The sequence below is a fragment of the Siphateles boraxobius genome, unplaced genomic scaffold (genome assembly GCF_051911475.1).
Source record: "Siphateles boraxobius isolate OS27281-9 unplaced genomic scaffold, OSU_SipBor_1 150, whole genome shotgun sequence".
Lineage (NCBI taxonomy): Eukaryota > Metazoa > Chordata > Actinopteri > Cypriniformes > Leuciscidae > Siphateles > Siphateles boraxobius.
In genome coordinates, this window is record NW_027508756.1 from 285,001 (window position 1) to 297,566 (window position 12,566).

General features: G+C 43.9%; 1 protein-coding gene across 2 annotated transcripts in view; it reads right to left on the reverse strand.

Moving 5' to 3' along the window:
- The window catches only part of psip1b (PC4 and SFRS1 interacting protein 1b), a 33,012-nt gene that overhangs the window by 4,591 nt on the left and 15,855 nt on the right, over positions 1-12,566 (reverse strand). For both annotated transcript variants that reach the window (XM_077230801.1, XM_077230802.1), the window contains 3 exons: positions 11,524-11,663; positions 10,446-10,666; positions 9,188-9,225 (listed from right to left, as the gene is read on the reverse strand). In XM_077230801.1, the coding sequence (XP_077086916.1) occupies positions 9,188-9,225; positions 10,446-10,666; positions 11,524-11,663 (399 nt within the window). The remainder of the gene's footprint in view (positions 1-9,187; positions 9,226-10,445; positions 10,667-11,523; positions 11,664-12,566) is intronic.

Genomic DNA, 12,566 nt, shown 5'->3' on the forward strand with positions numbered 1-12,566 from the left:
ATCCACTCACTCACTCACTCAGTTAGAGATCCACTCACTCACACACACACAGTTAGAGATCCACTCACTCACACACACACAGTTAGAGATCCACTCACTCACACACACACAGTTAGAGATCCACTCACTCACACACACAGTTAGAGATCCACTCACTCACACACACACAGTTAGAGATCCACTCACTCACACACACAGTTAGAGATCCACTCACTCACTCACACAGTTAGAGATCCAATCGCTCACTCACACAGTTAGAGATACTCACTCACACAGTTAGAGATACACTCACTCACTCACACAGTTAGAGATCCAATCGCTCACTCACACAGTTAGAGATCCACTCACTCACTCACACAGTTAGAGATCCAATCGCTCACTCACACAGTTAGAGATACTCACTCACACAGTTAGAGATCCAATCGCTCACTCACACAGTTAGAGATCCACTCACTCACACACACAGTTAGAGATCCAATCGCTCACTCACACAGTTAGAGATCCACTCACTCACTCACACAGTTAGAGATCCACTCACTCACTCAAACAGTTAGAGATCCAATCGCTCACTCACACAGTTAGAGATACTCACTCACACAGTTAGAGATCCAATCGCTCACTCACACAGTTAGAGATCCACTCACTCACACACACAGTTAGAGATCCAATCGCTCACTCACACAGTTAGAGATCCACTCACTCACTCACACAGTTAGAGATCCACTCACTCACACACACACAGTTAGAGATCCAATCACTCACACACACAGTTAGAGATCCACTCACTCACTCACAGTTAGAGATCCACTCACTCACTCACACAGTTAGAGATCAACTCACTCACTCACAGTTAGAGATACACTCACTCACTCACACAGTTAGAGATCCACTCACTCACTCACACAGTTAGAGATACACTCACTCACACAGTTAGAGATCCACTCACTCACTCACAGTTAGAGATCCACTCACTCACTCACAGTTAGAGATCCACTCACTCACTCACAGTTAGAGATCCACTCACTCACACACACAGTTAGAGATCCACTCACTCACTCAAACAGTTAGAGATCCAATCGCTCACTCACACAGTTAGAGATACTCACTCACACAGTTAGAGATCCAATCGCTCACTCACACAGTTAGAGATCCACTCACTCACACACACAGTTAGAGATCCAATCGCTCACTCACACAGTTAGAGATCCACTCACTCACTCACACAGTTAGAGATCCACTCACTCACACACACAGTTAGAGATCCACTCACTCACTCAAACAGTTAGAGATCCAATCGCTCACTCACACAGTTAGAGATACTCACTCACACAGTTAGAGATCCACTCACTCACACACACAGTTAGAGATCCACTCACTCACTCAAACAGTTAGAGATACACTCACTCACTCACACAGTTAGAGATCCACTCACTCACTCACACAGTTAGAGATCCAATCGCTCACTCACACAGTTAGAGATCCACTCACTCACACACACACAGTTAGAGATCCACTCACTCACTCACACAGTTAGAGATCCAATCGCTCACTCACACAGTTAGAGATCCAATCACTCACACACACAGTTAGAGATACACTCACTCACTCACACAGTTAGAGATCCAATCGCTCACTCACAGTTAGAGATCCACTCACTCACTCACACAGTTAGAGATCCAATCGCTCACTCACACAGTTAGAGATCCACTCAGTCACTCACACAGTTAGAGATCCAATCGCTCACTCACACAGTTAGAGATCCAATCGCTCACTCACACAGTTAGAGATCCACTCACTCACTCACACAGTTAGAGATCCAATCGCTCACTCACACAGTTAGAGATACACTCACTCACTCACACAGTTAGAGATCCAATCGCTCACTCACAGTTAGAGATCCACTCACTCACTCACACAGTTAGAGATCCAATCGCTCACTCACACAGTTAGAGATCCACTCACTCACTCACACAGTTAGAGATCCACTCACTCACACACACACAGTTAGAGATCCACTCACTCACTCACACAGTTAGAGATCCAATCACTCACTCACACAGTTAGAGATCCAATCGCTCACTCACAGTTAGAGATCCACTCACTCACTCACACAGTTAGAGATCCAATCGCTCACTCACACAGTTAGAGATCCACTCACTCACTCACACCGTTAGAGATCCACTCACTCACTCACACAGTTAGAGATCCACTCACTCACTCACACAGTTAGAGATCCAATCGCTCACTCACACAGTTAGAGATCCACTCACTCACACACACAGTTAGAGATCCAATCGCTCACTCACACAGTTAGAGATCCAATCACTCACACACACAGTTAGAGATACTCACTCACACAGTTAGAGATCCACTCACTCACTCACACAGTTAGAGATCCAATCGCTCACTCACACAGTTAGAGATCCACTCGCTCACACACACAGTTAGAGATCCACTCACTCACACACACACACAGTTAGAGATACTCACTCACACAGTTAGAGATCCACTCACTCACTCACACAGTTAGAGATCCAATCGCTCACTCACACAGTTAGAGATCCACTCGCTCACACACACAGTTAGAGATCCACTCACTCACTCACACAGTTAGAGATCCACTCACTCACACACACACAGTTAGAGATCCACTCACTCACACACACAGTTAGAGATCCACTCACTCACTCAAACAGTTAGAGATCCAATCGCTCACTCACACAGTTAGAGATCCACTCGCTCACACACACAGTTAGAGATCCACTCACTCACTCAAACAGTTAGAGATCCAATCGCTCACTCACACAGATAGAGATCCACTCACTCACTCACACAGTTAGAGATCCAATCACTCACACACACAGTTAGAGATACTCACTCACACAGTTAGAGATCCACTCACTCACTCACACAGTTAGAGATCCAATCGCTCACTCACACAGTTAGAGATCCACTCACTCACTCACACAGTTATAGATCCACTCACTCACTCACACAGTTAGAGATCCACTCGCTCACACACACAGTTAGAGATCCACTCACTCACACACACAGTTAGAGATACTCACTCACACAGTTAGAGATCCACTCACTCACTCACACAGTTATAGATCCAATCGCTCACTCACACAGTTAGAGATCCACTCGCTCACACACACAGTTAGAGATCCACTCACTCACACACACAGTTAGAGATACTCACTCACACAGTTAGAGATCCACTCACTCACTCACACAGTTAGAGATCCAATCGCTCACTCACACAGTTAGAGATCCACTCGCTCACACACACAGTTAGAGATCCACTCACTCACTCACACAGTTAGAGATCCACTCACTCACACACACACAGTTAGAGATCCACTCACTCACTCACACAGTTAGAGATCCACTCACTCACACAGTTAGAGATCCACTCACTCACACACACACAGTTAGAGATCCACTCTCACACACACACAGTTAGAGATCCAATCACTCACACACACAGTTAGAGATACTCACTCACACAGTTAGAGATCCACTCACTCACTCACACAGTTAGAGATCCAATCGCTCACTCACACAGTTAGAGATCCACTCGCTCACACACACAGTTAGAGATCCACTCACTCACTCACACAGTTAGAGATCCACTCACTCACACACACACAGTTAGAGATCCACTCACTCACACACACAGTTAGAGATCCACTCACTCACTCAAACAGTTAGAGATCCACTCACTCACACACACACAGTTAGAGATCCACTCACTCACTCACACAGTTAGAGATCCACTCACTCACACACACACAGTTAGAGATCCACTCACTCACACACACAGTTAGAGATCCACTCACTCACTCACACAGTTAGAGATCCAATCACTCACACACACAGTTAGAGATACTCACTCACACAGTTAGAGATACACTCGCTCACTCACACAGTTAGAGATCCAATCGCTCACTCACACAGTTAGAGATCCACTCACTCACTCACTCACACAGTTAGAGATCCACTCACTCACACACACACAGTTAGAGATCCACTCACTCACACACACACAGTTAGAGATCCACTCACTCACTCACACAGTTAGAGATCCAATCACTCACTCACACAGTTAGAGATCCAATCACTCACTCACACAGTTAGAGATCCACTCACTCACTCACACAGTTAGAGATCCAATCACTCACTCACACAGTTAGAGATCCAATCACTCACTCACACAGTTAGAGATACTCACTCACACAGTTAGAGATCCACTCACTCACTCACACAGTTAGAGATCCACTCACTCACACAGTTAGAGATCCACTCACTCACTCACACAGTTAGAGATCCACTCACTCACTCACACAGTTAGAGATCCACTCACTCACACACACACAGTTAGAGATCCACTCACTCACACACACACAGTTAGAGATCCACTCACTCACACACACACAGTTAGAGATCCACTCACTCACACACACACAGTTAGAGATCCACTCACTCACACACACACAGTTAGAGATCCACTCACTCACACACACACAGTTAGAGAACCACTCACTCACTCACACAGTTAGAGATCCAATCACTCACTCACACAGTTAGAGATCCAATCCCTCACTCACACAGTTAGAGATACTCACTCACACAGTTAGAGATACACTCACTCACTCACTCACACAGTTAGAGATCCAATCGCTCACTCACACAGTTAGAGATCCACTCACTCACTCACTCACACAGTTAGAGATCCACTCACTCACACACACACAGTTAGAGATCCACTCACTCACACACACACAGTTAGAGATCCACTCACTCACACACACACAGTTAGAGATCCACTCACTCACTCACACAGTTAGAGATCCAATCACTCACTCACACAGTTAGAGATCCAATCACTCACTCACACAGTTAGAGATACTCACTCACACAGTTAGAGATCCACTCACTCACTCACACAGTTAGAGATCCACTCACTCACACAGTTAGAGATCCACTCACTCACTCACACAGTTAGAGATCCACTCACTCACTCACACAGTTAGAGATCCACTCACTCACACACACACAGTTAGAGATCCACTCACTCACACACACACAGTTAGAGATCCACTCACTCACACACACACAGTTAGAGATCCACTCACTCACACACACACAGTTAGAGATCCACTCACTCACTCACACAGTTAGAGATCCAATCACTCACTCACACAGTTAGAGATCCAATCACTCACTCACACAGTTAGAGATACTCACTCACACAGTTAGAGATCCACTCACTCACACAGTTAGAGATACTCACTCACACAGTTAGAGATCCACTCACTCACTCACACAGTTAGAGATCCACTCACTCACACACACACAGTTAGAGATCCAATCGCTCACTCACACAGTTAGAGATCCAATCACTCACTCACACAGTTAGAGATACTCACTCACACAGTTAGAGATCCACTCACTCACTCACACAGTTAGAGATCCACTCACTCACTCACACACAGTTAGAGATCCACTCACTCACACACACAGTCAGAGATCCAATCACTCACACACACAGTTAGAGATACTCACTCACACAGTTAGAGATCCACTCACTCACTCACACAGTTAGAGATCCAATCGCTCACTCACACAGTTAGAGATCCACTCGCTCACACACACAGTTAGAGATCCACTCACTCACTCACACAGTTAGAGATCCACTCACTCACACACACACAGTTAGAGATCCACTCACTCACTCACACAGTTAGAGATCCACTCACTCACTCACACAGTTAGAGATCCACTCACTCACTCACACAGTTAGAGATCCACTCACTCACACACACACAGTTAGAGATCCACTCACTCACTCACACAGTTAGAGATCCACTCACTCACTCACACAGTTAGAGATCCACTCACTCACTCACACAGTTAGAGATCCACTCACTCACTCACACAGTTAGAGATCCACTCACTCACTCACACAGTTAGAGATCCAATCGCTCACTCACACAGTTAGAGATCCACTCGCTCACACACACAGTTAGAGATCCACTCACTCACTCACACAGTTAGAGATCCACTCACTCACACACACACAGTTAGAGATCCACTCACTCACACACACAGTTAGAGATCCACTCACTCACTCAAACAGTTAGAGATCCACTCACTCACTCACACAGTTAGAGATCCACTCACTCACACACACACAGTTAGAGATCCACTCACTCACACACACACAGTTAGAGATCCACTCACTCACACACACAGTTAGAGATCCACTCACTCACTCACACAGTTAGAGATCCACTCACTCACTCACACAGTTAGAGATCCAATCGCTCACTCACACAGTTAGAGATCCACTCGCTCACACACACAGTTAGAGATCCACTCACTCACTCACACAGTTAGAGATCCACTCACTCACACACACACAGTTAGAGATCCACTCACTCACACACACAGTTAGAGATCCACTCACTCACTCAAACAGTTAGAGATCCACTCACTCACTCACACAGTTAGAGATCCACTCACTCACACACACACAGTTAGAGATCCACTCACTCACACACACAGTTAGAGATCCACTCACTCACTCACACAGTTAGAGATCCAATCACTCACACACACAGTTAGAGATACTCACTCACACAGTTAGAGATACACTCACTCACTCACACAGTTAGAGATCCAATCGCTCACTCACACAGTTAGAGATCCACTCACTCACTCACTCACACAGTTAGAGATCCACTCACTCACACACACACAGTTAGAGATCCACTCACTCACACACACACAGTTAGAGATCCACTCACTCACACACACACAGTTAGAGATCCACTCACTCACACACACACAGTTAGAGATCCACTCACTCACTCACACAGTTAGAGATCCAATCACTCACTCACACAGTTAGAGATCCAATCACTCACTCACACAGTTAGAGATACTCACTCACACAGTTAGAGATCCACTCACTCACTCACACAGTTAGAGATCCACTCACTCACTCACACAGTTAGAGATCCACTCACTCACACACACACAGTTAGAGATCCACTCACTCACACACACACAGTTAGAGATCCACTCACTCACACACACACAGTTAGAGATCCACTCACTCACACACACACAGTTAGAGATCCACTCACTCACACACACACAGTTAGAGATCCACTCACTCACTCACACAGTTAGAGATCCACTCACTCACACACACACAGTTAGAGATCCAATCACTCACTCACACAGTTAGAGATCCAATCACTCACTCACACAGTTAGAGATACTCACTCACACAGTTAGAGATCCACTCACTCACTCACACAGTTAGAGATCCACTCACTCACACAGTTAGAGATCCACTCACTCACTCACACAGTTAGAGATCCACTCACTCACACACACACAGTTAGAGATCCAATCGCTCACTCACACAGTTAGAGATCCAATCACTCACTCACACAGTTAGAGATACTCACTCACACAGTTAGAGATCCACTCACTCACTCACACAGTTAGAGATCCACTCACTCACTCACACAGTTAGAGATCCAATCACTCACTCACACAGTTAGAGATCCACTCACTCACTCACACAGTTAGAGATCCAATCACTCACTCACACAGTTAGAGATCCAATCACTCACTCACACAGTTAGAGATACTCACTCACACAGTTAGAGATCCACTCACTCACTCACACAGTTAGAGATCCACTCACTCACACAGTTAGAGATCCACTCACTCACTCACACAGTTAGAGATCCACTCACTCACACACACACAGTTAGAGATCCAATCGCTCACTCACACAGTTAGAGATCCAATCACTCACTCACACAGTTAGAGATACTCACTCACACAGTTAGAGATCCACTCACTCACTCACACAGTTAGAGATCCACTCACTCACTCACACAGTTAGAGATCCAATCACTCACTCACTCACAGTTAGAGATCCACTCACTCACTCACACAGTTAGAGATCCACTCACTCACTCACAGTTAGAGATACACTCACTCACTCACTCACACAGTTAGAGATCCACTCACTCACTCACACAGTTAGAGATCCACTCACTCACTCACAGTTAGAGATCCACTCACTCACTCACACAGTTAGAGGTCCACTCACTCACACAGTTAGAGATCCACTCACTCACTCACAGTCAGAGATCCACTCACTCACTCACAGTTAGAGATCCACTCACTCACTCACACAGTTAGAGATCCACTCACTCACTCACACAGTTAGAGATCCACTCACTCACTCACAGTTAGAGATCCACTCACTCACTCACAGTTAGAGATCCACTCACTCACACACACAGTTAAGAGATCCACTCACTCACACAGTTAGAGATCCACTCACTCACTCACACAGTTAAGAGATCCACTCACTCACTCACACAGTTAGAGATCCACTCACTCACTCACAGTTAGAGATCCACTCACTCACTCACACAGTTAGAGATCCACTCACTCACTCACACAGTTAGAGATCCACTCACTCACTCACTCACAGTTAGAGATCCACTCACTCACTCACACAGTTAGAGATCCACTCACTCACTCACAGTTAGAGATACACTCACTCACTCACACAGTTAGAGATCCACTCACTCACTCACACAGTTAGAGATACACTCACTCACACAGTTAGAGATCCACTCACTCACTCACAGTTAGAGATCCACTCACTCACTCACAGTTAGAGATCCACTCACTCACTCACAGTTAGAGATCCACTCACTCACTCACACAGTTAGAGATCCACTCACTCACTCACACAGTTAGAGATCCACTCACTCACTCACAGTTAGAGATCCACTCACTCACTCACACAGTAAGAGATCCACTCACTCACTCACACAGTTAGAGATCCACTCACTCACTCACAGTTAGAGATCCACTCACTCACTCACAGTTAGAGATCCACTCACTCACTCACACAGTTAGAGATCCACTCACTCACTCACACAGTTAGAGATCCACTCACTAACTCACACAGTTAGAGATCCACTCACTCACTCACACAGTTAGAGATCCACTCACTCACTCACACAGTTAGAGATCCACTCACTCACACAGTTAGAGATCCACTCACTCACACAGTTAGAGATCCACTCACTCACACACTGACTCACTCACTAACACACCTACACACACACACGTGTCTCACCGTTGTGCTCTTCCTCTCTGCTGGTGTTGTTCTGCTGTCTGTAGAAACACACACTCAGTTAACTAGTTTATATTAAGCTATCATAACCATAACACAGTTAACCAGGCGTAACGCAATAAAAGCATCTTCACGTTAATCAGAGTTTTAGTCCTGACCAGCCATGACGTCGCAGAAAGAGAAATCGCTTCTAAAATAGAATAATCAGGACAAAAAGCTCTGATTGACATGGAGAAGAATCCTTTTATCACGGTATAGTTATAGTTAAAAGGATAATTAAAACTCTATTCTATGTAGTTATCGTTATATTTGTGGTGTGGACTATTTTCTTAGAGTTAGAACGATTTTCAAAACATCATGGTTTTAGTTCTCGTTAACAGGTGTAACTCCTGTAAAGCCAGTCATGACGAAAGGACATTTTTAAATATAACTCTGATTGTATTCGTCTGAAAGAAAAATGTCATTTACACCTAGGATGACTTTAGGGTGAGTAAATCATGGGCTAATTTTCATTTTTGGGTGAACTATCCCTTAAAGTAAAAAATTAAGATGTTCTCACTCAGCGTTCTGCTCCAGCCTAATAACATATTTCAGATTCTCAGATCAATATTTTTTGTCTAATTATTTACTTATCTGGCAAGTAGGCGTTTAATAAGCAGGATAATGTAAATCCAGCCGGTTGTCATCTCAGAATAAACCCCCTTCAGGTGTGTGTGTGTGCATGTTATCTCAGAATAAACCCCCTTCAGGTGTGTATGTGTGTGTGCGTGTTATCTCAGAATAAACCCCCTTCAGGTGTGTGTGTGTGCATGTTATCTCAGAATAAACCCCCTTCAGGTGTGTGTGTGTGCATGTTATCTCAGAATAAACCCCCTTCAGGTGTGTGTGTGTGTGTGTGTTATCTCAGAATAAACCCCCTTCAGGTGTGTGTGTGTGCAAGTTATCTCAGAATAAACCCCCTTCAGGTGTGTGTGTGTGCGTGTTATCTCAGAATAAACCCCCTTCAGGTGTGTGTGTGTGTGTGATCTCAGAATAAACCCTCTTCAGGCTGATGAAGACCTGATCCTGATCACCCTGTCGGGTTTATTCTGAGATAACAACCGGCTAGATGTACATTATCCCTTACATATATCGCAAAAAAAAACAAAAATCGCTATGTAAGTTTTCTCCAATATCGTGCAGCCCTAATTAGACTCCTGTGCTTCTGCATGCACATAGGAAAGTAAAAGGAAAGAGCCAGAGCTGATGCGATCTCACTCACTCAGTGCTCCTGCGTTCTCGTCCTCGGTTCTGCTCCGGGTCTCTCCTCTCGCTCTCGGCCGGTCTCAGCCGGTTCTCGCTCCGCACGCCTCGGCTCCTCTCGGGCCGTTTCCGAGGCTCTTCCTGTTCAGCGCTGGACTGAGTCTTTCCCCTGGTGGACGTGACCAACCCCTGCAGCGACTTCAGCACGCTCTGCCTCTTCTCCGCCAGGATCTTGCTCCTCTACACACACACACACACACACACACACACAGAGACGTCAGATCCGGATCGGTTCCTCCTAAATAGTGGTGGAACGGATTACAAAATTCTCATTTACGGTTTTTGAGCACGGATCGGATCATTTTTCGGATCAGCAAAAAAATAAATTATATATATATATATATATAGAGAGAGAGATATGGAGGGGGGGGGGGGGTACTTTTACTTTTTATTTATTACTATTGAAGTTCTTCAATAGCCTAACTGATAAAGTTTAAACATTATTAAAAACAAATGAACAGTCAGTAATAAAATAAGAACAAATACTCAAATTACAAGCAGAGATGAATACTAAATAATAAAGTTACAAAGTCTAATTCAGGTACAGAAATTAATAACTAAGCCTAAATGTGAAATAACACTGTTCACTCACTGTAGAAATTAAATATGGTTTCATCTTTGTTAAAGCTGTATTTTGTCGTTTTATTAACATTAATGACAGACAACAGTTGAGATATTAGGCTGCTGTCACTTTAAGACCGAATAAACTGACACACATCTGGTTTCTTTCTCAACTGTTCACTCGTGACAGAACCGAGAGAACACTTGCCGAGATCGGCATTTAGACGTAATTGTGTGTGTTTGTATATGTGTCCGTTCAAGGGCAAGGAAACACGAAAGAAGAATCAATCTGTGTGTTCGAGCGCTGTCTAAAACGCCTCTCTCTCTCGCTCTCTCTCTCTGCGTGTGTGTGATGAGTGTGTGCTGTGCGCACAGGTAACGCGCAAGTCCCGATTGCCAAGACAGAACACGTCCAAATGATAATCTTTCACTCTATGATGGTTAAATGTATGAGTTAATCCGTGAATCGCTCTCACCTCTTCATCCTTCGGGTTTCCCTGCTCTGTGCTCTCGTCCGGCTTCTTCACCGTCTGCCTCTGTTCGGCCTCATCTTGCACGTTTCTCTTCTTGACGTCGTTCTTCTCTGGTTCTTCTGTGAGACGCTTCCTCTTTGAGCCTGTAGAGTGATCAGGTTAGAAGATCTTTATGGTTATAATGACCATCTAAGATTATAATGAAAACATGAAACGACATCTACAACTTTTCATTTACTTCTGTAATGTGACTTCTATGGGAAAAAATTAAACAGATTTCATAGAAAAATCAGGATAAGGCATGAATATGATTTGGAACATGTGCATAAGAAATATTTGCATGTATATACATTTATTATATACATATATAAATATTTTATATATAAATAACACATTTTTCTTAAATATATATATGTATATGCGTGCATTTATACAAAACCATTATACACATCACGCACACATACATATATTATGTAAACACAAACTTTTATTTTAGATAAAAGCACTAATAATAATGAAAACATGAAACAACATCCACAACTATTCATTTACTTCTGTAATGTGACTTATATAGGAAAAAAATAAACAGATTTCTTAGAAAATCAGGATAACGCAAGAATATGAATTGGATGTGCATAATAAGATAATTTTGTACATTTTAAGCACATCTTTCACAGCGCAGCTTTAGAATAACTCACAAAATAAGACCAGGAATGTTTATTAACCCTTTCCTCGCCAATGAATGAATTTCTCTCCGTGTTTGCAGTGTTATGCGGTAGGGGGCGCTATTACACATCTTCTGAAAGAGTACAGAATCTCCAGATCAAAACACAGGTGAAGAAGAAGCAGAAACAAGAGATAGAAGCATCACCGATGCACATGTGAATTATAACGCGATCATTAAACAGCATATAAATCAAAACTGCCTAATGTTACTGAATGAAATGCTGAACCCATGAAGAGGAAACGACTGAAGCTTAGAGGCTGTTGATGGACACGATTTTTGTACACGCATTCAAGTGTTGATTAAAACAGAATCCATGAAG